At 58.1% G+C, this 24,723-nt stretch overlaps 7 protein-coding genes and 1 non-coding gene across 8 annotated transcripts; all 8 read left to right on the top strand.

The window, feature by feature from the left end:
- Positions 1-745: 745 nt before the first annotated feature.
- Positions 746-1,480, top strand: LMJF_32_1540 (hypothetical protein; the record flags this gene model as incomplete). Its single annotated transcript, XM_001685419.1, has 1 exon — positions 746-1,480. One exon carries the CDS (start codon positions 746-748, stop codon positions 1,478-1,480), a length of 735 nt encoding a protein of 244 aa, XP_001685471.1.
- Positions 1,481-2,899: 1,419 nt separating this feature from the next.
- On the top strand, positions 2,900-3,547 carry LMJF_32_1530 (putative NUDIX hydrolase dihydroneopterin triphosphate pyrophosphohydrolase/hydrolase; the record flags this gene model as incomplete). The annotated part of the gene is made up of 1 exon (XM_001685418.1): positions 2,900-3,547. One exon carries the CDS (start codon positions 2,900-2,902, stop codon positions 3,545-3,547), a length of 648 nt encoding a protein of 215 aa, XP_001685470.1.
- A 917-nt stretch (positions 3,548-4,464) lies between these two features.
- Positions 4,465-6,039, top strand: LMJF_32_1520 (conserved hypothetical protein; the record flags this gene model as incomplete). The annotated part of the gene is made up of 1 exon (XM_001685417.1): positions 4,465-6,039. The coding sequence occupies one exon, from the start codon at positions 4,465-4,467 to the stop codon at positions 6,037-6,039; it is 1,575 nt and encodes a 524-aa protein (XP_001685469.1).
- A 1,401-nt stretch (positions 6,040-7,440) lies between these two features.
- On the top strand, positions 7,441-10,098 carry LMJF_32_1510 (conserved hypothetical protein; the record flags this gene model as incomplete). Its single annotated transcript, XM_001685416.1, has 1 exon — positions 7,441-10,098. One exon carries the CDS (start codon positions 7,441-7,443, stop codon positions 10,096-10,098), a length of 2,658 nt encoding a protein of 885 aa, XP_001685468.1.
- Positions 10,099-10,918: 820 nt separating this feature from the next.
- Positions 10,919-11,992, top strand: LMJF_32_ncRNA1. Its single transcript, XR_002460992.1, has one exon. It is a non-coding gene (non-coding RNA).
- Positions 11,993-14,799: 2,807 nt separating this feature from the next.
- LMJF_32_1500 (putative ATP-dependent zinc metallopeptidase) lies at positions 14,800-16,956 on the top strand (the record flags this gene model as incomplete). Its single annotated transcript, XM_001685415.1, has 1 exon — positions 14,800-16,956. The coding sequence occupies one exon, from the start codon at positions 14,800-14,802 to the stop codon at positions 16,954-16,956; it is 2,157 nt and encodes a 718-aa protein (XP_001685467.1).
- A 1,647-nt stretch (positions 16,957-18,603) lies between these two features.
- LMJF_32_1495 (conserved hypothetical protein) lies at positions 18,604-19,731 on the top strand (the record flags this gene model as incomplete). Its single annotated transcript, XM_001685414.1, has 1 exon — positions 18,604-19,731. The coding sequence occupies one exon, from the start codon at positions 18,604-18,606 to the stop codon at positions 19,729-19,731; it is 1,128 nt and encodes a 375-aa protein (XP_001685466.1).
- Positions 19,732-20,573: 842 nt separating this feature from the next.
- LMJF_32_1490 (conserved hypothetical protein) lies at positions 20,574-21,146 on the top strand (the record flags this gene model as incomplete). The annotated part of the gene is made up of 1 exon (XM_001685413.1): positions 20,574-21,146. The coding sequence occupies one exon, from the start codon at positions 20,574-20,576 to the stop codon at positions 21,144-21,146; it is 573 nt and encodes a 190-aa protein (XP_001685465.1).
- Between the last annotated feature and the right edge of the window lie 3,577 nt (positions 21,147-24,723).

Here is a 24,723-nt window from a genome sequence, read left to right as displayed (position 1 = left end):
TCCGTGTTGGCCCCGCGTGGTGCGTGAGGCGCCTTCCTCTACACGCAAGGTCGCACGGCCTGCCGCCAATGGGCGGTATTCCGTAGTAGCAGGGAGCGGTGCGCGCGAGGCGACAAGACTGGCGTACATCACTGTTTCTCACCTGTACTTTTGAAATGGCCGCATGCGCTCGAAAACCATGTCTTTGGCAAAGCGAAATGATGGGTTTACCGACCTGTGCCGATCATAGCAGCAGTCACTTTACCTTTTCCACTTTCTTGTCTCTGCTTGCTACGCGGCCTCCTCTTCTCCACTGGTAGCTCTCCAAGTCTCTCTCTCGCAGCCGCTGCTGTAAAGTACCCGTTCTGCACACCATCGTCGAGCTACTGCCGTATCGACTGCCTTTCATAGTCGAGTCAGGCGAGGGAGGGAGGGAGGGGTGGGGGTAGCACTAAAACGGGGCGCCACCACTCCGTTCGTCCCCTAAACCGTCGGTGCGGGTGCGAGATCTTCTGCGAGAGTCGTTCACAATTCTGCCTTCTTTGTGTCTGTGATGGATGCCCGTCATTGACAGTGTGTCGGCCTTCTTTCCCCCTCCCCCTGTCAAGTGAGTCTGTGTGTGTTTCACGCCCACTACATTTGTTTTAGTGGTAATTCTTCTCTCTGCAACGTTCGTTTCTGTGGCCCTCGCGCACTGAGCTTCGTTGTAGGTCGCTGCACCAGGTTAGCTTCATCACAACCTCTCATCACCAGTGTCCGCGCTGATATGTTCGCGCCGGTGCCTTTGCAGGACAGTAAGGCAAGGCGGACTCGCGGCAACGCGGACGAGTCTACCGAGACGAATATCATCATTCGTGCGGCGGACTCCCTGGCATACCGCCGCAGCGTGCAGCTCTTCTTTGTGAACGAGGATGGTCAGTTTCTTATCGGCTGCCCCGTCGGTGAGTCGAACAAGTGTTACCGGCAAACTGTGCAGGGCGGGAGTTTGGAGGGCGAGACGCCGATGCAGACGGCGGCCAACGAGGCGTGGGAGGAGATCGGACTCGACCTGGCCAAGGACGCGACCTTCCTGTTGGAGGTGCTTCCGCCCCCCACCTCTCTCTCAGGCAGCTGTGACTCGGCAGGAATACTGGCCGCGCCGCAGGACAACAACGGCGTGCTGAACAGCAGCGGGGAGGTCGTCTCCGAGTACCGGGCACCATTTCGATACCGCACCAAGCAGTGGCGCCACAAGGGTATCCATGGCCAGGAAATGTACCCGTTTCTGTTTTTTCTGCCGCGGGATCACATCAGCCAACTCGACGTGCAGGCGAGGAAGCGTGGGGTGCGTCAAGAGCTCAAGCTGCTCTACTGGGGACCTCTCTGTGCCCTAGAGGACCAGGCGCCGCCCGTGAAGAAGCAGGCCATGTCAGTGATTTGCCCCGCCGTGGCGGCAGCGGCTCTGCCGCTTCTGCAATGCTGGAGATACCCGCTGGACGGCATCGCGGCATATGTGTCGTAGTGTTTGTTTGTAGATGCTTCCGCGAAAGGCAACAACATGGCGAACTTGACAAAACGGCCCGATTCCGAGTCCCCCCTCCCCCTTACTTTTTCTTTGGTGGTGGTGGTCGAGGGGGGGGGGCTGTTCGCTCATAGCGGAAGCCGTAAACAGGAGAGCGTGCGTGCTCTCTCACTACTCGGGTGTGTCATTTCTACCCTCCGCAAGGATGGGGGGGGGCAATCTCCTGCAGGGTGGCGATGGGCATAGCAGCTACTCGGCGCCCGACCTATGGGACACATTGCACTCCTCCAACCTCGAGGTATGCACCTTGCATACACCATGTTTTTCTTTGCCTCTCCTTCGAGTCTATCCCTGTAACTTCGAGTGTTCCAAACCAGCACCGACACGCGTAATATATCAACTGTGTACCAGACACGTTCCGCAACCCTCAGACTCACGACGCTCCAACTGCATCACCGCGTACCCACAGACACACAAGTGTTGAGACTCTTCCTTGGTTGTATATGGCTGCATCTAGGGTGGTTTCTCCCACTTGTGTTGATCTCCCTCTCTCTCTCTTTGCGTGTGCTGTGCATGTCAATTCTCACAAGAGCAAGGATTACACGCACGCACCTCCGTCACTTCACCTGTGGCAACTTTTTTTAGCAGTCTATTGTTGTTTTGCCATTGCAGAGGGGTGTACAAGGTTGATTGTGTGAACGGCTCTCGGTCGAATACGTCTTGCATCCTCCACTGGCGTCTTGCACCACTTGTCGCCTTCTCCCTCGTTTAGCGGGTCTTTTTTCGTGTGTGCGCCTCCCCCTGGCTTTAGCGCTGCCAGCAGGAATCGGCTTTGAATCTCTCTCACTCTCTCTGTATATATATATATATATATCGCTCGTGAGTGCTGTTGTAGCGGCACGCTCGCCACGTATCTCTTTGGCTTCTGTGCAGCTGTCTTTGCTCGCCTGTACTGGCCATTGTTTCGTTTTTGTTTCCTCTGTGTATTCGGCTCTGCGCTGCCCCTACTGCTTCTCGTGGAAGCATCCTTGCGCCCTTGCTGTTTATGTTTTCTCCATTCTCTTCTGTCCTCACAACTCTTTCAGGACGCCACACAAGTCGAGCATGGATGTACCCTCTTCGCCGTCGTCTCACGAGGATCGTGCGGCTGATGGGCCTTCGCCTCTCGTTTTCTCAGTCGCGCTGTCTTCAGCGCACGGAAAGCGCTCCTCTCACCCCCATCCGCAGAACTGTCCACAGAGCAGGAGGGGGAAGACTGCGACCCCCGCCCCTTCGACAGAGCACCGTAAAGCTTCTGCGATTGCTGATGACGGCTTCCCATCTGAAGGGAGGAAGGACGACAGCAGAGCGCCATCAAAGAATGGGGAGACGGCCATACTCGCGCGTGAGCACGCCCGGCTATCCGAGAGGGAGGCAGCAATGGTGATTGTTCGCGGCCAAGACGGCTGTGCGTATCGTCGCAGCGTTCAGGTATTTTTCGTGAATGAGAGGGCTCAATTTCTTCTTTGCCAGCCTGCGGGGACGAGCAACGTGAAGTTCCGCCAAACGGTGCAAGGCGGCAGTGAGGGGGACGAGTCGCCGCAGAAAACGGCGCAGCGTGAGACGTGGGAAGAGATCGGAGTTGATCTTGACAAAGACGCCACGTTTTTGTGCGAGGTGCACCCGTCTGCCGCCGTGTCGGGAGAGCACGGCCAAGCGGAAGATGTCAGAAACGAAAAGAACGAAATCGTGTCCGAGCGCCGCAAGGAATTTCGGTACAAGAGCAAGACGTGGCGGAAATTGGGCATCAGCGGCCAAGAGCTGTACCCCCTTCTCTACCTACTAAAAAGCGAGAAGTTACGGCACGTGGACACTCTTGGATCGAAGCGCGGCGTTCGGACAGAGTTTTGGTCGGTCGCGTGGGGATCGTTGGCAGACTTGGCAGAGAAGGCGCCTCCTAGGAAGAGAGCAGTGATGCGTTCTGTGTGCAATGCTGTGGCTGCTGCTGCCATGCCGCTTCTGGAGTTGCGTGGCTACCCCACCTCTGGTTCCACGAACCTGATTAGCCGTGCGCAAACAGCAGTTTAGCGCGCACCTCCTTTTTTTTTCGGGTCGGGGAGGAGGAGGAGAGGAGGGGGGGGGTATCGAGAAGAGGCTGCCGCACTATGTGACGTTTTGCGTGTACCTGCAGTGTTGCGACCCCTACAAGGGCACCCTTCAGAGCTCTCTCGCTTTCGGTCGCTTGGGCAACGGCCTGGAGTGCGCAGCGGTGCGATATGTGTGTGTGTGTCTTTCTTTTTTTTATTGTGTCTCCTCGCTTTTTATCAGCCATATTATTTTTGTGTGTGCGCATTGGGACACTTACCCGCTGCCCTTGTCCTGCCTTCTACCGCGATCCCCCTCCCCTGCTGTGTGGGAAAGAGCAAACACATGCAGCGCGGGTCTTTTGCGGGGATGTTCTGCGTGCACGGACATCTCCGGTTGGCACCTCTGTCCTTCCTCTGGCGGCCTACCTGCTCCCGGGTGAGTTTTTGCTTTCTCAAATCGGCTTTTATGTTGCCGTTTTAGCACTACAATGGCGCAGCTTGGAAGAGTGCAATCCAGGGCATGCGCATGATCAATACCTTGTTGCTGTTGTTGTGCTTGCCTTGCCTTAGCTGAAGGACTTCCGCCGTCCTCTGTCCGTACACCCGCACATCTGCGCTCGCCTACCATGTTCTTCCCCGCCCCTCTGACTTTGCCGCCGTGAAGTTTTTTTTTACCTTGCTTAAGCAATATCTTCCTGTTCGGGTATGCAGGCGACACTGTGGGCCAAGGAAAAGGTCGCACCGAATCAACGCCAGCGCACTCCGGCTTGTGCCCTTGGGGAGGCAGATACCAGCATCACACACGCAGAACACCGACATAGCGCACACATCGCCAACAGACGGCTGCACAACTGGACAACGCTTTATACCGATTTGCACGGGACATGCGTGGATAAAACAGCCACGCTCGCCAGCAAGATGGACGCTCTGCACATGTTCCGCTACCGGCGGCCACCAAAGAAGGAGATATACGCGAAGCTTCTTGCCCTGTGCGCGTTTGGCGTCTTCTGTGCCGTTGTCGGGTTCAACGTGGCGCATCTTCCGCTCCCGAGCGCGAAGCGCGGCGTTTTGGATGTGAGCATTCCAGCTGCGGACCACGATTCATTCAAGGTCCCGACCCTTTCCTCGGCAGATCGCGTCAGGCTTGAGAAGCTCAGCACCCAGATAACTGTGCCGTATCTGACGCCGTGGGGCGAGGGTGAGCGCCCCGCAATTTGTTTCATGTGGTACCTTCTCTATCGCAGCCTCAAGCCAGATTTGGACAAGTTGACGGCAAATCTGCTCAACACCTCGACCATCAATGCGACCGCCTCCGAGATCGGCAGCGCAGCCACACACAACCAGCGCAAGGTTGTGATTGACGTTGTTGAAAGCCACGAAGGATACATTACAACGTCGCTGGCACACTTTTTGCCCACCACATACGTCTTCAGCGTCGTGGCAAGCGCGCCTGCAGAGCAGCAGTATGGATGGCGCCCCCTGGATCCGCGCTACCGACGCGGTGCCAAGGACGCGTACGACTTCGGATCAGAAGACCTCGCAGCAAAACGCCAGGCATACGCAGAGAGGGTAGCGACCAAGGTGGTACGGGTGCTAGCGAACCCCGTCGCTGAGGGGGCTGCTGAAGCCTCGCAGCAGCCGGGCGTCAATGGGGGGCAACCGGCCATGGAGACAGGCGTTCAAACGGCGACCGCAGAAAAATCCAGCGCCGGTGGTGACACCTTTCAGGGAATTTCTCGACAGGCGGAGGCCGAAGCAGTCACACAGGTGACTCCGCCTCCTCATGTGTATCTGTGCGTTCCGCGGTATAGCCTCAATTCTAGCTACTACGCTAGCATGGCAGCGCAAGAGCTGCGCGTCAGCTACCAGATCCTCCTCTTCCCTCATGTTGCCCTCCGAGGTGTTCGCACGTCAGCGGAGTTCGATGTGGCGTTGCGTACACTCCTGGCGCAGGCTAACGTCGCCTCTTTCATTGCGTTGCCGTGGCTCTCGGAGAGCGGCAACGTCGGCACGGGCAGCGCCACCAACGGTGAGCCAGCGCATCATCGCAGATTGTTGCTTGAGCGGGAGCTCATAGACTACGAAAGGTGGTATGAGGACTACAGGTGGACCCCGTCGCAGGTGTTGCAGCGCGCACTGAGTTCGCCAGATATGGAGGCACAGTACCACGTCTCTATTCTGCCCTTAGGGTCGAAGTGGTGGTTTGGGGCCCTGCGGCAGCTGTTCCGTGTGGAGCTACAGAGAAAGCACGACCGGTCTGCTGCCAACGTGGCGGTCCGTTTCACCACGATTACCGTAGACACTGCAAGTGCCAGGGCAGATGGCGCGCTCGCGGCTATCGACGGATCAGGCACTAACACCCCAGCGGCTTCGCCACTCCCCTCGCTCGTCGCGAACATGTTTGGCTGCGCTGCGAGGCAGGTTCTTCTTGGCTGCGTGGAACGTGAACACCATAGCAGCTGTGAGCAATTCTCAGAGGTTCACGTACTGTAAACGGTCATTATTTACAAGATATTGTACTTTCACTCTTGTTCGCTTGGCTTCTCCAGGGTTTCTCTGAAGCGAGGAAGTCGAGCGATAGAGGTGGGGCGTTGCGACTGAAGAGCTTCTCGTGAATGCCACCCTCGGATACTTGTGTTCCTCTGTCGCCATGCTTGGCTGGCTTTGCATTTCGCGAGCGGAGGCGCGATTGTTTCCGCACACGTCTCTCTTTCCAACCCATTCGTTACTCGTGGCGATTTTTCCTTTCAATTGCTTGTTTTTTGTTGTATAATCTGCTGTGTGTGTGTGTGTGTCTTGTTTTTTGAGGTCGTCTAGCTCGCGCTTGAGGGTGCGTGCGTGATCATCCGCAAGTGTGCCTGCGTGCACGGGCTTGTCAGGTTTATACGTACCGGAGCGGTCGCGCAGACCTTGCCAGGCGGTCATCACCGAAAAACAGCAAAATCGGGTGATAAGGCGAAGAGAATGCAACGCGGGACATTGAGAGAAGGAAGGGTGGGCTGCTCGCGCACGCTGTTCATGCTCTTCTCGTTTTTTTTTCGGCTTCTCTTTCCGCTCACCGATGCCGAGGCGCTCGGTGCGCGCCATTCGAAGCATGGACACCGCTGTCATTGATGTTTGCCGGACGAGCCGTTGACAAGCAGCACCGCACTGCGTTTTCTTCCTTCTCCACCGCCAATGCCGAGACACACTGACATGCACACGCGCTCTCTCAGCCTTTCACTATCTGTGCATCTCTCTGCCGTTTCTCTCCTCGATTCCTTCATGAACTTCTTCCTTTTTTTGCTCATGTTCTGCTCAATGCCCATGATTTTTGCTCGTTTGCTTCTAGCGGGCAGACGTGTAGGAGCGGCATCGGTGGCAGGCGTGGTTCCCCGTCCCTCGTTCCTCCTCCCCCCGCTGCACCACCGTCTCGCCGATTACGAGCGCCCGCGAAAGCGTGTCCGTTGCTCGAGCACGTACGTGAGATAGATAGTTTCCGCCACGCACGCAGACACACACACACACACAAATGGGTTTATGATTTTTTTGTTTTGCCCCTCATTCCCTTCTATGCAAACCGCAGGTAGATGCGTGAGTGGAACGCCAACGCCATCCCTCGCATCGCTGGCAGACCCTTTCGAACGCTCCTCAAACAGGCGATAGGGAGGAGCTGCCCCCCCCTCCCCCCCCCCACACACACCTTCCGCGTGTGGCGAACTTCTTTTTCTCTTTTTGATCCGTGTAGCAGTTTTTGTCTGCCTGCATCGTGGATTCACGGTTCTAGAGGATTGTGAACGAGCGGCTCGCGCACATGCATCTCCTCGTTGATTGCGGATAGACGCTGCCTGCTTTGTTTTTCCTTCGCCCTTATCGCACCTAGACAAATCCCATGTTGCAACTCTGAGATGCATCATGGCACAGCATCCAGACAAGCTCAAGTGGAAAGACGCACATCCGCACGGACTGTCGGCATCCCAGTTTGGGATGGCACTGGGGTTCTGCGGTCGCGTGTCCGACTATGTGCACTACCTTCGCGATATCGTAGGCACTGAGCACGAGTTTAAGGGAAACGCCTTTACGGCGCACGGCACTCGCACAGAGCCGAAGGCCCGTGCCCTGTATGAGCTTCTTACCGGCTGCCGCGTCCACGATGGCGGCTTCTTTGTGACGAACGACCACATCCTAGGCTGCTCCCCTGACGGGCAAATCTACCACCACGTGGACGAGCCGCCCATCGAGCAACAAGGTGGGCTGTCGGTGTCGGGCCTCGCAAGCCCCTTCCAGAGCTGCAGCGGCGGCTGCGGTGCCAGCAACGGTGCCGGCATGATAGAGCCGCAGCGCCGAAGCAGCAGATGCTCTGTGCACGTGCCGTTCAAGAGCAAGCGGCGACCCCGTTCACCATTGTCCGCCATCTCTGGCCGCAGCTCGCACAGCTTTCGTACTCTTGCTTGCGACGACGACGAAAGCACCAGCTGCACATCTGGCAGCACTCGCTGCTGCACGGATGGGAGATCTGGTATAGCTCTAGCAGAGAGTCATGCGAGCATTGATGGGACGCACTCGACGCCGTTGAGGTCGCCTTCCCATCACAAGGTCCGGCTGCTGGAGATCAAATCCCCATTTAGAGCGCTGTACGCCTCCACGAAACCCGGCTACCAGCCCTTCGGCATCCCCATGCACTACATGTGCCAAATACAAGGCCAGCTCGCTATCGCCGACTGTGAGGAGTGCGACTTCTTTGTCTACCTCGACCATCCTGTGTGTCAGGTGGAGGGGTGGCGTGTGCGCCGCTCGCGTGCTTTCTGGGCCTGGGCAGAGCCAAACTTGCGCTGCGTGTCGATCTGGGTGAAGGACGGGCCGCCGGACTGGCTGAATCGATCGTTTGCCTTCACCGACTTCGACTTCCGCACGATCGACGTGGTGCCGCTCGTTTTTCCATTTGACATTACGGCGCACGCGGCACTGACAGACCCGCGCTCTTTCGCCTTTTTCGCGCAGTTCGCCAACCCTTTTGAGTCGCTTGACCGACACCGCGAGGCCAGCGGCAATGACGGCGCGCAGCTGCAAGCGCAGGACTTGTGCTTCGCCTACGCAGGGTCGACCTGGGCCGACATAACGGAGTACGAGCGCGTCGCTGTTGCGGCACAGGCACCTGCGGTGCGGCGACTCTTTGCGCCCGCCCAAGCAGACGCAGATGACACGGAAGCCCTCGAAACGAAGGTTGAGCTATGGAGTCGTCTGTCGTCGTGGCGGCGAGCGCTGGAGGTGGAGGGCGTGTTTGAGGAGAGCGCGACGGCGGTGTTTTGGAAGGAGTGGACACGCACGGCCACGGCCGGCCGCGATCCGATTGTAAAGGTAACGCTCAGCATCCCGTATGACTGGGATACCGGACGAGTAGGGGCACGGTGCAGCTTGCCGTCGCTACCTCGTACTCAGGGCGATGCCCTGGACTCAAGGTATGACACGGCCTTGATCCACTTCCATCAGCGTCTCTTCTTTGCATCCTTGCTAAGTGACGACGTGGCCGATCCGTGTGAGCGCGCAACGTCGGTGACGTCATCGGGAGCGGCGAAGTCGCCGCCGCACGCTGCCCTGTTGAACCTGGTTCCCGTCTTCTCCGAGTCGGTGGCTTCGTCGTCGAAGAAAGCAGAGTCGGAACGCCCGGCAAGTGGCTCGGCGGCCATGTGCGTTCATGTATCTACTACTGCCTCTTCCCTTGTTGACACGGTGACACCGTCTCGCCGAGAGGCATCCTCCGGTGGGACGGCATCCTCGTCTGTGGTGTGCCTCTCGCCGAGAGAGAGCTCCCCATCGCAGCAGTGCGTCGTCGCTGCACCTTCGGCGCATCTCTGCCACTCTCTGTCGCCTCTCCAGTGCCGACTTCGCAAAGACGCAGAAGAGCCCAACCCTGCCGAGCTTTCTGCACTTGCCTCGGATGCTGTTGCCGCAACGCGCCACGCAGCAGCGCTGCAGCGCGCGTCGGTCCCGCTGCCTCAGCTGGCCGCCCCTCCTGCCTTTCTGCCGTCGAGGCGGCCGTGCTTTTTGTGCGAGATATCGGTGCAGGAACTACTGGATGTTATTCGATTCGCGCATGACTGCGAGGGGGTCGTTCTCGTTTCGGATTCCCAGGCGCCCCTCCGCTACTACGAAAAACTACGCGACTGGAGATCTCCCTCGATGAGTGGCGCTGCGGACGGGACATGGTCGCCGCCTGGCTCTACGCTTCTCGTTGGAGAGAGCGCGGTGATGCAGCAGCTCCTCCATAGGAGCGCGAAGGCATCGTTCGGGCGACCATCCGCACTGAGTCCGCTTCAGTTTGTATGGGATCAAGTAGGCGCACGCACGCGCCCTCCTGCTTCTCTCGTTCCTTGCTTTGTGGTATCCATCGCGGGCTCGTCCTCGCATTTGTGCAATACGATGGAGCACCTTGGAGGCACCCCGTGTTTTCTCGTACGCGCTGCCGCGGATGCCGCCAGCGTGCTGAGACAGACCAAAGACCTGGTCCGAGAGTGGGGTACGGGAGCCTGTCGTCGCCGGCGTGTCGACGATGGAAAGAGCAGACCACTGTAGCAGGAACTGGATGGGGTAGCGTAGCCACTGCCTTGGGAAGCAGCGCTATTTTCAGGGGTAATGGCGTTCCTGGCTGTAGAAAGCAAACCGCGGACGTGTAGTTGAGTTTACTGATTATCATGCGTCTCTGTGCAGCAATCTCGAAAGAGCCCCCGCCCCCCCCCGCAGGCATCAGCGGGTGGTGGGGGCTTTTCACGTCGAGCTTGCTGTATCCTGGGGGGCCCGTGCGGCACCAGTTAAGGCCACTGAAAGAGCGTCTGACGACACGCGGCACCGTCGTGGTGTCACAGTAGCAAGGAAGCGGCTGCTGTGAGGTCAAGTGTGCCACCGAGACGCGCCGCCTCCCTCTCTCTCTTTCTGGCAGTAGAGGGGTCAAGAGAGAGCCCGGCGCGCACTTCCGACTTGCCGACTGCTTTGCCCTTCGGCTGCCGCCTCGCTCCACTTTTGCGACCGTTACGCGTTCTCGTTCCACCACCCCTCCTCGCGCTCTCCGCTGCACAGACAGGCGCCTTCCACCTTCTCGCTCCATGACGGTTGCGCAGGGATGCGCTTTCGGCAGCGGGGAACAGACGCGCGCTGAGTTGCCCAGCGCGCCGCCGCTGTGATGTGCCTAGGCACCAAACCGCTGCCTCTCGAGGCTTACCTACTTCATCTTCGTTTCAGTGCACCGCAGCACCGGTGGTGGTTGTGATTCATCGCCGCGCGTACACCGAGGCAGCTGCACGCTGTGTGCCAGCTGCTTACAGCCTCGTTCATTGCGAGGAGGCGTTGTCGCATAGCGGCTCACGTACGTCTGGTGCTTTTGGACATGGTGGCATTGGCCACCGAAACGCTTCGCATCGTTTCGTTTTATGTGATTCAGCGCATATCATTTTACGCAAGCAACCCCAAAGCACGCATGAGCACCAGTGCAGCTCCGTCGATGATCACCTGCTTTGGTGTCCTCCGGGATGAACAGCAGAGGGGATCTGTGCTGGAGGCGGAGCGCATCCCGCACTTGATTCCTGTCCTGGAAGGTCTGCACCGAGGATATGCCGCAAAGGCGGCGGAAAAGAGTAGTGTCATGGCAGTGGCACATCGGCTACGAGAAGAGCGCGCCCCCGATTCCGTCAAAGTCCAGCCAATTCGCTGGCGTGGCGAGACAGAGGATTCGATTCGGGCGCAGCTGCAGCCGGTGCGGACGCGACGGCGGGGTGCTAGAGCGCGAAGAGCTGAATGCACGGGTGCCGCTCGTCACGGGCTATTACCAATCTACGCCGCTGAACTGGCGGTCGAGGAGGTACATGAGTGGCTGAGAGAGCCTCGAGAGGGCTGACTTGGAAAGCGTGCCGGGTACTGCCGCCAGTGTCGTCACAACCGTGTCGGAAGCTCTTCCTGAGCAGCAGTTTCGCGAGGCCTTTCAGCGCTTCGAGAGCGTCCTGCAGAGCCGCGACAGCGGCAGCGGCGCGTCCTCTGCCGTGCACGAAAATGCAGGGAGTATTCCTAGCCTCAGCTCCTTGGCGGCATACAACGAAGTGCCGTTTTCTCCGCCACCGAGGGTGCCTTCAGGGTGCTCTCAAGCGGCACCGATGGAAGAAAGCACGGCAGACAACGCATTGGGCTGCACTGTGGCGTACATCGATCCATCGTGTCACAAGTAGGCGGGGGTAGACTCGGCGTTTTCTCTGCCGATCCGCCAGTAAACGGAGCAGCTTTTCCCGTAGTTGCAGCGGCTTGTTGCGCTCGCCTTCACCAAGGCCGAGGCGGTGTGCAAGAGACTCGGCGTGGTGCATGGAGTGCGGCTTGATTTCCCGCATCTGTAATGCCCGTGCCTCTGCCATTGCCCGCTCTGCTCCTCCCTAAGATTAATTCACATGACGAGTACACCTCGACTAGAAGCACCATGAAACCGCCACGACAACGGGGAAGCGTAGTGAGGCAGCGGAGACGGATTGGCTTTTTCTCAATCTCGGCGCATGCAAGTGCTCACGATCACTCCTGTTTTCTGCAAAGCAGCCCCACGAGCGTGGGGTTCGTGAACGCCAACGGCGAACGTTTTTTTTTGTTAGCAGCTGTTTTTTTAGCCTGATGAGCTCCAATAACGGAACGACACCTCAGTGCGTGGTGTCTCATGGTCCACACACACACACACACACACACACACACACACACACCTCCACTCTTGTTAGGGGAAGCCCAGCAGCCCACCCGAGTCTCCCCCTGCTATCCTCCGCCACGTGCCGGACCACCTGTGGTTGTAGCACGGGCAGGCACCTACGACGTAAGGGGGCGGGGGAGGAGGGGGGCCTGGGTGGTGTATCGCTGCTGACGTCGGCGGCCAGGTCCGGGACGGCGTGGCGTCGCCGCGACCCGCGACCGTGCCGGCACGGTGGCGCCATCCATGCGAGTTTAGGCGGCGTGCCAACGTGACTCGGACGTATCCCACCCACGCACCCCGGCCCTCACATAGCTTACTAGCGTTATTGGGGAGGCTGAGTGCCACCCTCGATGGGGGAAGGGAGGGGGATGCGCCCGGGGTGGCGACGGGGGGGGGCATGACGGGCGCGGCTGTGAGGGGCCCTGCGGAGCGGGCCTCTGGGGGTATGGTTGGAGGCGGAGGCCGTGTTCCGATGGCAGAGTTGGTGCGTTGCTGTGAGGCTTTTGCAGCGCTGCTTCGCAGGACGCGATGGGGAGGAGGGGGCCTGCGGCAGGCGAGGGCAAATGGGAGGTAAAGCCGTGCTGTGCGAGAGAGGAAGAGATGCACACGGAGGGAATGTGAGTAGTGTGTTGATGGCGTGCCGTGGTCTGGGTATGCGGGGAAGGAGGATGTGCTGTCTTTCTTTTATCGTCACCGCCTTCTCTCTTTTCGTCGTCCAGCCAGTGAGGTCCACGGTCCCTGTGGTGGTGGTGATGGTGGGGAGGGGAGGGGTGGGGTGGGGTTCGAGGATTAGTTGCTCTCCTGTGACTGCACTGTTGTGTTCGTCTTTGCACGCTGTTCTCCGAATATCACAGCGCGGTTCGCCAGGGGGGAGGGCGGAAGGGTCGAGGTTTGGTTTCACATGTGATTACTTTTTGTCTCGTTTCGTTTCATCGGCTTCGATGTCGCTGGACGGTGACAAAGGGTACTCAGGCTCTCATGTGTACGCGGGGGCAGCCAGGGTCGTTGCAACGGGGCCTCCGTGACCTTATGGCACCCGTCCTCTTCCGGGACAGTTCACTCTGCGTGCCGTCCGAGGAAGTCCTGCGCCATACGACTGCCCCCCTTTGCCGCCTCCAAGCCGGTGAGACAGGGTGATGAAAGGAACGGTTGCTCAGCAGTTGCGTCAGTGCACAGACACAGCAGAAACGCGTGTCTGTGCCCTTGTATAAGACGCTCTATACGCTTGCCGGTGTGGCCTCGGTCTAAGCGGCGCGATCGCGTGCACTGCCTGGCAGTCGGCTTGACCGGGGCGTGTGTGCTGGCTCGCTGAAGGGCCTCGGTATGACGTTCTCTTCCTTGTTTCATCTCCCTCTCTTTCCCTCTCATCTTGGGAGGAGGTGAGGAAGCATTTATGATGCCCGGCTGTGCACATTCACGCTCGTGCAGGAGCACTCACCGCTGCGCATGCCGAGGTGATCTTGATGGCACACGGTCAATCATACACACATAGCGTAAATGAATTCCATGGCGAGACTCGTCTTTCAAGGTGGAGGTCGCCCCTCTAACCCCATTTTAGGCGCCCCACCGCTTGTGGGAATCTGTTGGCGGAACGTCGAAGGATCGCATTACTTGCAAGCCGGCATGAAGCTGCATCTTCTCGAGGCTGTCGCACCTCAGTCCTACACTGCGCGATGGGATGCACCGACTATGTTGCCTGTCCGTCACTCCTCCACCTCTCCTTCCCTTGCCTCCTCCTACCGCTGCGTGTGACGTACCCCGTCTTTCTGACCCTCAAGACCTCTGCATCGACGCCATCCCAACCCCACGCACAGAGCTCATATCTTTTTCTTTGTTCGTTGCTAGCTCCTTTTGTTTTGGCGGCGTGTTTGCGGTGTTTGCTTTCTCGGACGTCGCTGGCAGCTCCTTCGCAGCTCGCCTCGCTCCATCTCCATCTCTCTCTCTGTCCGCACACCAACCCTCCGCATACCAACTGCGTGTGCCTCTCTTGGACCCCCTTCCGTCTCCAGTTGGCTTTTTCTCTGACGCACGCGTGCGTGCGTGCGCTCTCCCGTTATCACTGGTGTGTTTCCGCAGCAGACATCGGCACACCCGCAGCATTGCAGGCTCGCTGGCACACGAGCAGATACCCAGAACGCTACTTGAGAGAGAGGAAGGGTGCTGCACTTACACACACACGCACACGCAATCTACATATCTATTCGCAAGCACGCAGAGAAGTCCTCGAGGACGTTGCCGCTGAAGTTGTCTCTAAGGTTTCCACCTGTTTTTGTGTTTCTTCTTTTCTTGCTTTGTCCTGCATTGTTGGCTCGTGTCTTGGCGGCGTGTGGTGCGACAGCGGCGCTTGCGCTTATTATTATTATTCTTTGTTGGCTTTGGTATTTTCTTCTTGCGCTCCAGCGTGCGCGGCGCCTTGTCCGCTTCGCTCCCGCCCGCTCTCTCTCGCTTGACCCCTTCCCCCTCCCCCCTCAGCATCTGTGTGTGTACTGTGGCTGGCACCCTTCCCTACGTGGTGGGGGATACCTCCTATTATTCCTGACAGAGACACACAGCGAACATCCACAATGAACCAGAATGACCCCTCGCCTGGCGGATCGCTGTTCCAGCAAATGTACAGTGCGCAGCAGCAACAGCAGCAGATGCCGCCGCCGCAGGCATACGGAGGCCAGCTTTCCCTGCAACCACCGCCTACTCCTCAGCCGCAGAAGAGCAGCCAGGGCGACGGCTATGCACAAAACCCGTACACAGTTCCCCGAGAAGGCATAGGTGCGCCGCCGTCAATCTATACCGGCTACAACTACCAGCCCCAGCAAATGATACCCCAGCAGTACAGCTACGCGGCGCAGCAGCAGCAGCAGCCCGCGCGCATGCCGCCGGTGTACCAGCCGCCGGTCCAGGATGACGACTACTACAAGGGTTTCCACGATGGCGTTGTTCGTCCCTCTGGGCCGGTTTGGGGCAGCGCCGTCAGCTGGGTTGTACCTCTTGTGGTAAACGTGGCCTTCTTTGTCGGGCCTATCTGGTACTTCCGGCGCAAGTACATGCATGCTATGGCGAGTGCAACCGGCTCCGCTGCCGCGTCAGGGGGCAAGGGTGGTGCTGGAGGCTCGTCGAACATGATGAGCGGGCTCATGGAGATGATGAACCCGATGAAGCCGAAGAATTTCCGCACCGAGGTGAAGGGGACGACGTTCAAGGATGTTATCGGCATCCCTGAAGCGAAGGAGGAGCTGAAGCAGTACGTGGACTTCTTGAAGGAGCCGTCCAAGTTCACTCGCCTTGGCGCGCGGCTGCCGAAGGGGTGCCTGCTGACTGGACAGCCTGGCACCGGCAAGACGCTGCTGGCCCGCGCCGTGGCCGGTGAAGCGAGCACGCCGTTCTTTAGCTGCTCGGGCGCCGACTTCATTGAGATCTTTGGCGGCAGCGGCCCAAAACGTGTGCGTGAGCTCTTCGAGGAGGCGAAGAAGGCGGCTCCATGCGTTGTGTTCATTGACGAAATTGACGCGATCGGCTCGCGCAACCAGGGTGGCCGCTCGATGGGCGGCGGCGGCAGCAGCGAGGAAAACCGCACCATCAACCAGCTTCTCGCCGAGCTTGATGGCTTGACAAGCAAGGAGGCGATTGTGGTGATTGCCGCCACAAATTATCCGGAGGCGATCGACAAGGCGCTTCTGCGCGAGGGTCGCTTTGACCGTAAGGTGACCATTCCCATGCCGGATCACAAGGCGCGCTGTGAGCTATTCGAGTTCTACCTCAACCGCATCATCACTGGTGACCCGAACTGCAAGCCCAAGGTTCAGGTGTTCAAGACGCGCAATGAGGCCGAGGCGGGAGGAAGCGGTGCTGCGCAGGCGTCTCCGTCGTCTACCCTGGCCAGCAGCGAGAAGGCCGCGACAGAGACGAAGGCACTGGTCACAGAGGACGCCAAACCCGAGTCGATTAAGGTGATCCCCGGCGTGAGCAACAAGGAGTACGCTGTCGTGCTCTCCGACCGCACCCCTGGCGTGTCGCCGGCGCAGATTTCTACGATCGTCAACGAAGGCGCCCTCAACGCGGCCGCGAATGGGAAGGAGGTGGTGCCGCTGGAGGTGCTTCAGGACAGCATCGACGACGTCCTCATCGGCAAGAAGCACCGTCAGCGCATGAGCAACGCATCGCTGCACCGCACCGCCTACCACGAAGTAGGCCACTGCATCATGGCCTGGACGAACCCGCTGCAGAAGGACGTTATTAAGCTGTCCATCATTCCTCGTGGTCGTGCCGGCGGGTACACGCAGCAGGTGCAGGACGAGGCGATGGAGCCGCAGACGGACGAGTTTCTCTTTTCGCAGCTGTGTGTGCTTATGGGCGGCCGCGCCGCGGAGCGAATCTTCGAGAAGGACATCTCGATCGGCGCCATGGACGACCTACAGCGTGCCACGCGCTTGGCGATGGAGAAGCTGCTCAAGTACGGCATGTCTAAAACAATCGGCCAGCTCGCCTTCAAGCCAAACGATAAGAATGATGGCCGCGCGTGGATGACGTGGTCGGAGAATCTGCACGCCAAGGTGGAGGCCGAGGCCCGCGCGCTTGTCGAGTCGGCCTATGTGCACACAGAGAAGACCCTGTTAGCCCACAAGGATAAGCACCAGAAGCTGGCAGAGTTGCTGCTTGGCAAAAAAGAACTGGACAAGGCGGACATTGCTGGCATCCTCGGCGCTCGTCCGGTGCTGAAGGCCTGATGTGTACTGGACGGAACCTACGTGTGTATCCTTGTGTGAGTAGCGAGGGGGTGAGAGGCTGAACGCTTTCTTTTTCCTCACGGAAAGCCAACATCCACCGTTGAAGGGCATCACGCTCTGTTGTCCCTCGAGCATCTGCTGGCAAGGCGATCACGTAGCTAGTGCGAAGGCACGTGTGTGCTTGTCCTGCTTCACTTGCCCCTGCATACTGTTTCGTTGCGTCTACGCATTTTTCCGGTCTATTCGAGCCTTTTTTTCTTATGATTGAATTTCTTTCGTTTTCGTTGTAGTGCTTTCGGCGTTGAACTCTGTCCTCCTTCGCCCCCCCCCTCCCCATCCGATTCGCGTTGGCAAGGGTGGCCTGGCCTGCATGGTTTCCCGGTCCTGTTCGTTTACGTTTTTGAACCCTCTTGTGAATGCAACGCTGACTTGGTGTGTTGGCTGGCATCGGCTGCACGGATTGTTGCGTGATGGCTCCTTCGGCATTATTCTAGCTCTGCTACTCGCCCCAAGAAGGAAGCCGGCTTGCATACTTCCGGAGCGGGAGCGTCCAGCTGCTGATGGTGTTTCTCTACGCGGTCTGCCTGTGTGTCTGTGTGTGTATGTATGCGTGGGTGTCGTGTCGGTGCCTCTGGTTACGTGTGTTCTTTGAACGTGGCGATGTTGTCTTGCACATTAGTAGCCTCTCTTGCTTTTCTTTTTTCCTTGTATTATTGATCTAAGCGCTTGCTTTTTGGATTGTGAATGGGGGAAGTGGGGCGGGGAGGAGGCAGCGGACCCCATCCCCTTCTCCCTTTCAAGCCCCTACATGCCCTGTTACATGTGACAGAAAAGAATATCAGCGAGCGCGAGCGCCTGGTAGACTTCTCACAAGTCTGGCGTTAGGGCCGTGTCGATATCAAAGACAGTACGCTCGGCATGTGAATTCGAATGGTGACGGCGGTACCTCTGTTGGGCTTTTGACGAGAAGTGCGCCAAATCCGCCGAGGTGGCTTCAACACACAACTGCGGCGCTGCTCAGGCGCACGAGGGTGTCTTTGGCGGATGAGTGGCAATGGGTTGCCGTTGAACGCCTCTTTAGGGGGGGGGGTTCTGATGTTTTGCGCGGCTCCCTCTCTGCTGCCGCGTTCTCTTGCATGCCTGTATGGCGAGGCTGTGCAGTTCAGATGAGTGTTAACACCTTCCGCTGTCCTTCGCCGTCTTTGCACATCTGTCGCTCGCTTTACTCTCTTTGCGTGTGTTCCGCTGCATGACGTAGCACTCAAGCGGGTGCTGCAGAGCAACACGCACGCACTCACGTAAACGATGTGCGACTCTGACTCTTCATAGCTATGTTTTATAACTAGTGTTATCCGACGACTACGCAGGCATCACTGGCAGAGACGAACGAGCCTTGTCGGCTTCTTTCCTGGGTGCTTGTACCGTCCCTACCTCCCACCTCTCCTCAAGCGCACAGAAAGGAGAGAAGCAAAGCCGTCAGAGTAGAGGACTCATCCTTGACCTTGCTCTTCTCTCAGCTGCCTAGACGGATTGTCCTGCGTTAGGAGAGGAGGGGGGGGGGTCAGGAAGGTGCAGCGCGCTTGCGCTGATCCTTCTCGATACTCGAAAAGAGGGCAGGCGAACAGAGCATCATACACAGCTGTGAGGATGGACATCTCCGCACCTCGTTTCTCGGATGATCTGGTGACCCTACCGGCCACCGAGCTACGTGAATCACTAGAGAACATACTTACCGCTATCGGTGCCTCTGCGTACTCGTGCTCGGAGGAGAGCAGAGCTCTTGAGATGCAACGTCAGCGGGTTCTTGCTCTTCTGTCCAAGCTGGACATAGGAAACGCTCCCTGCGACTTGCCGCGTACGACAGCGCCGGGACGAGGTACTCTTCTATCCCCAGTTACCTCGGAGGCACCCGACAAGCATACGGGGCCTTTGCACATGTCCTCCAGCAGCGGCGAGGTTGCCGATATACGGAGTAACGCGGCAGGGGATGATATGCTCGCGACGTTTGCCGAGGCAGGCGATGCGCGCACGGCGTTTGTGCCACACCCAGACCATCGCTGCCTCCTGGCCAACCTCTTTTCAAAGCCAAGACGACACGACGTGACGGCGCCTTTGAATTCCGCGCTGCCTTGCATTCTATCTCCGCCCTCCAGGCCAACTTTGGGGAAGGGCGGGTTGGATGGTCAGGATGAAAACGATTCTGTTCCATATGCCACAGCCGCCTTGCCACAAGAGATGGGGCAGCTGTGCTGCTCGCCTGCCGTGCTGCTTTCCCTTTCCCAGGACGGGAGGGAGCTTGTGTGTGAGGGGCATGACTTGCCATCAAGCGTTCCACAACGCTGTCGTGTAGAAGAGGATACTCCTCAATCACAGCAGTCGCAATGCTGCGCTCTGTCAGCGCAAGTCAATGCTCACCGCCGTCTGCGCTGGTACAGCGACGCGACGGATCCACGCAGCTTCTGGATCAACGTGTGGCCCTGCTATGGCGGCTCCGCGGCATCGCGCTGTCGGCATCCGACGCGCGTCCTCGTTCGAGGGCGATACCGGTACTTTGAAGACGTGCTGGAGGCGGCGGCGAACCTGACCGACTGCAAACCCGCCTCACAGGCCTTCTACACGCCTGACGGTTGCCCGATTCGTCACATTGAGGACCTGATCGCGGAGCACCACTACCTCCTCTTTCCCTTCTGTGGCTTCTACCGTAAGCAATCTGTGCCAACCGCGCTTCTGTGGCTCTTGTATACTGATGCACGCCACCTCGTGCATTGCTCGTAGTGGGACGCATCACAGCGAGAAGCAGCGGAGAGGATGAGGGGGCGCACACCTTCTAAAGCGCTGGGTGGCCACGATGCATGAAGAGCACAGGCCATGCGCACCTCTTCTGTGTGTGTGTGTGCGGTGAACGAAAGGGAGAGAGGGAGGGTGCGGGTGGCGCTTGACTTGCAAAGGCGGCTCTTTTGTTGTTGTTGCTTCTTCGTGTTTTGTACACTGCTGCCTCCTCCTCCGTTTTTTTGTTTTGATTTTCTTCTTGTTTGGTTTCTTGTGTGTAGGCCACTCGCCATCCCGCCCCTCCCTTTTTTCTTGTGCCCTGGCTGGCTATCTTGTTCTCTGTACTGTACTCTCCTTTTTCTATGTTGTTGTTGCGCGTGCGCTAGAGAGCTCCACGGCGACAACCGTAGCGCGCGCGCAGACGCCGCAACACACCAACAGTTATGGTGCTGACGGCTGTGGGGGCGGGGGAAGGCGAAGTCAATTGTGTTCGCCTCATTACTCACTAGCGTGCCCTTGTTTTCTTCCTCTCTGAGCGACCGCGTTATGGGAGAGGAGGGGTGGCAGGGAACATCACGTAGCATGCTGCACACGTCTTTGCCACCGTTTCGTGGCGGCATCCAGTGCCAGCTTCTCTAGTCGAGTTTTTCCTTATGATCAACTTCCTTTCGGCTCCCACCATCTTCCCCTGCGCACTTTCGGGGTCTCTCTCAAGCTCCCGACACAAGTCTACAGCCCTACCCCGACCGGACACACAGACGCCAATCCTCTTGGGGCTTCTCCTGCGGAAGGGGACAAACTACACCGCCTCGCAGATTCACTTTCTACTACCACCTCTGGAAGGGAGCATGAGTGAGGGAGGAAGGCGCCGCAAGGTGTACGGCTTCAAGGCTGAGCGCCAAGCCTTCTTTTCGAAGCATGTCCGCCAGACGTTCCTCGAGGAGGGACGAAAAAAAAAGGACGAGGAGCGCGCTCGCATGGAGGCCTACCGAAAACTGTGCGAGGAGGAGGGGATTGTGTCAAAGCGATTGGAGGACTACGACCGCACGCGCAAGGCGGCCAAAGAACATCTGAGCAGCACTCTTGAGCAAATCGACTATGACCAGAGCCTCACCAACAACGAAAAAAAGAAGCGCAAGTACAACCTGAAGCGCAAGTTCGCGGCGACGACGGTCAACGACCTCATCGATAAGCAGCAGAAGCACTACAGCGCTGTCTCTGGAATGGAGGAGGTGCAGCGCAGGCAGCAACAGGAGCGAGAGGAGAAGCAGAAAGCGCGCCAGGAGCGCGAGCGAGAGAAGCAGTCGCGCGTGCAAGCACGCAAGTCGCGCAACGCGCTCTTTGCCAAGCGGACCAAGAAGGGGCAGCCGGCTATGTCGAGCCGTGTGGAGTCTCTTCTGCAGAAGATCAGCTGGCAGTGACGGCCAGCCGTCGGTAATCGTGGTTGCCACGAGCGTTGTAAAAAGGCAACACGCAATGGCGCTACGCGCACACACGCAGACAGGCACGCAGGCGTTTCACAAGCGTCACCGTGAAACGGCCCCCTTTGAGGACAGCTGACCTTTTCCAAACGCCCCCCCCCGTTCCCCTTCCCCTTTTCCGGCGGCACCGCGCTGTGCTGTGCTGTGCTACTCCTTTGTCCAACCTTTAGTGCGCCTTTTTTTTCGGGTTTTCGAGTTGGCTGCTCACGTCGCGGTTGTACACGACATCATGGTCGCCATTCTTGTCCCTCCCCTTCCCCGTTCCTTTCTCGTGCGCATGCTGACCGTGCACACGGTCCCACTCCCTTAGCCGTCGTCTTTGTCGTCTGGCCTCTCCAAGAGTGATGTCGGGACCTGCAGCTGAAAACGAAAGAGGGCAATAGACACATGAGGAGATCTTTAGTGACAACGGCAACTCCATCGCGGGCGAGAACCAATGGATTTTTTTTTTGCGCTCACACACCTGCGCCCTCCTCCCGCACTCCTGTATGCCGCTTGGTTCCTGTGTTCCTGATGACCAGATGGACCCGCTTCAGTGCAGCGTGTCACACAGTCCACTACACTCGCTCTTGTTAGGGGAAGCCCAGCAGCCCACCCGAGTCTCCCCCTGCTATCCTCCGCCACGTGCCGAACCACCTGTGGTTGTGACACGGGCAGGCGCCTACGACGTAAGGGGGCGGGGGAGGAGGGGGGCCTGGGCGGTGTATCGCTGCTGACGTCGGCGGCCAGGTCCGGGACGGCATGGCGTCGCCGCGACCCGCGACCGTGCCGGCACGGCGGCGCCATCCATGCGAGTTTAGGCGGCGTGCCAACGTGACTCGGACGTATCCCACCCACGCGCCCCGGCCCTCGCATAGCTTACTAGCGTCGTTGGGGAGGCTGAGTGCCACCCTCGATGGGGGAAGGGAGGGGGATGCGCCCGGGGTGGCGACGGGGGGGGGGGCATGACGGGCGCGGCTGTGAGGGGCCCTGCGGAGCGGGCCTCTGGGGGTATGGTTGGAGGCGGAGGCCGTGTTCCGATAGCAGAGTTGGTGCGTTGCTGTGAGGCTTTTGCAGCGCTGCTTCCCAGGACGCGATGGGGAGGAGGGGGCCTGTAATATTGACCTAGGCAGGTGTGTGTGTGTGTGTGTGTGTGTGGCGCTTAACTTGTGTGCGGCAGAAAATGGTCATGTTGCAAACAACAAGATAAAACGACATTTTTGGCTGTACGATTGCCTCTCCTTTTAATGACGGATCTTACATTGTGGGGGCGCAGCACCCCTCGAAGTGCCAAGAGGCGAAGGCTTACGAATGCGGACTGCGTGGCCGCCAACGAGTGTTACGTGGTCGGCAACCGGACAGGGGACCTTGTCTGTCGCTATCGGAGTTTTTTCGCCTATGTTGCCGTCTGCGCCGGCATTCGTAACGTTTCTTTTGCTCCCACTTCTTCCCCGCATCGCTTTCACACGCGTTCGTACGGATACCGACACACGCACACACACGCACGCACCCATGATTCGTTCCCTACCACTGCCCTGTCCTGACTGCTGCTCGACGAGCGCAGTGGTGCATAGAAATGAGCTTCTAGTTTCAGTGCGGTCTCCCATACCTTAGCCGACACACTGGGGTGGACATACTGAGCGCAACGCATAGCACAGCTGCCGGCCTGCTTGCGTGTCGTTTCTTGTGTGTTTCTGTTACCACTTTTTTTTTGCGTGGACACGCAGAAAATGGAACATGAGTACGCCGGGCGCGCCAAGGAAACGCGCTCAGTCAAGTCGTGCTATGAATACCTCAACATGTATGGGTCCCAGATGGGGTATCTCTGGGGGTGCGTCCTTCTTCTCGTGGCTATAATTTTTCCCTTGGCTGTGATGGGGTGTCGCTCTCGTTCTGTGTTTCGCCGCCGCAGGCTGCGGTCCCCTGCCCCGTTTAGTTGACGTTGGCCTTTCCATCTGGTTAGCGGTTACGATTTTGTGGAGGGGCGCACAAAAGGGAGAAGGAAGATGGTCTGATTACACCATGCTTTTTCTCTGTGTATGCGTGAGAGAAATCGGCACTTTTCTGGCATTGTCGTCAGTGTCGGTCAAGAGGAGCGACGCCTTCTCACTGAATCTCCGCGCGGTGCTCCTTTCTTTATTTTGGCACTGGGCCGTTTTTGTGTTCGCATGATGGTGAATGTCGCTCTGCTCTTCACTTTCCAGTTCCGCGGCGCCAAGAGGCTTAGCGGTTCAACCATCTGCTCTTCCCATGGACGTCCTTCTCTTGTGCGCAGTGCGGGCCTTTTCCGCAGCTTTGCGTTAGTTGGGCTCTCTGCTGTGAGGCGCTTCTTGTGTTTCCACTCTCTTCTTGTCTCCAAACCGCTTCTTCATGTTCTTTTGTTGGAGTGGTGGTGCTGGTGGCATGCCGAACACTTTGAATGCTCGTGACGCATCAGTATTGCTTCTCCTTCCTTTTCTTGGGTTACCGAATGGGTTGGCACAACTGCCAGTCTGCATAGATGTGCTGAAAGACGGAAGTGAGGATTAACGGCATGGAAAGAGCCTCGAAAACTGTGAGCGCGTTCATCGAAACGAATGGTCCACGAAGTTGCATGCACACGAGGAGGAAACAGGAGCGTGCGCCGACGTGCATGCTGTCAAATGTGTTGACCGAGGAGAGTTGGGGCGAGACTTCCTTGCTACGGGTGATGAACGTATCTCAACTTGTGCGTGGCGAGCAAAAACAGAAAAAAAAATAACGGATGTGAATGGGTGTGCGTGTCGAAACCCGCACAGGTACTGCTTTCAGGGCATTGGTCGCTTCCTCTTGCTTCCTTATCCGGCCACTGGCGTTCGGTGCTCTTTGCCGTGCTGTGCCCTGGCGTCTTGCCGCTCAAGAACACCAAAACCAAAAAAAACGAAGATGAGTCAACGCTGCGTGCAGAACTACGACCACCTCTCCCTTGACAGTAATGTCGAACCGGCTTCGAAGTCGGGTATGGGCAAGGACTCCAGTCCCACGCTATGATAGCGGCCTTCGCCCATCGCGGTCCTATCACCTTGTACTGCCTGTGGAATGTTTCTGTGTGCCTATTCACAGCATCGCACTCCTGCGCAATGTCCTCCGGGGTATGCATGCCCGTTCTGTCTTTGTGGATCTTGTGCACCTCCTCCTCCTCACTGCCGACTACTTTTCGTTTTCGCCCTTCCTTCCTTCCTCGCTGGTTTCCCCTCTTCTACTCTACGGTGGGATGAATATCTTCTCTCTCTCTCTCTCTTTTTGTTTGTTTCTCCTGTGGGCATCTGAGTGGCGCTCTTTTCTCTTATCCGACAAGCGCAGGGCGACCACCACCAAGGTGCCATGCTTTAGAAGATCGCCCCCGCTCAGTTTTGCGTCAAGATTAATTTTTTCCCTTTAATGTTGGAGGGACAAACGCCGAACACTCCTTTGGGAACACTGCGCTGTTGTCCGCCTGAGAGCATTCTTTTTACCTGTGACTACTCCTTCCGTTTGTCGTCCTCCGTCGAACTGCATCGGTAGTATCTCTGAGGCACCA

The sequence above is a fragment of the Leishmania major genome, chromosome 32 (assembly GCF_000002725.2).
Source record: "Leishmania major strain Friedlin complete genome, chromosome 32".
Taxonomy (NCBI): Eukaryota; Euglenozoa; class Kinetoplastea; order Trypanosomatida; family Trypanosomatidae; genus Leishmania; species Leishmania major.
The sequence above is the reverse complement of the archived record's forward strand: the minus strand, read 5'-3'. Positions and strand labels throughout refer to the sequence as shown.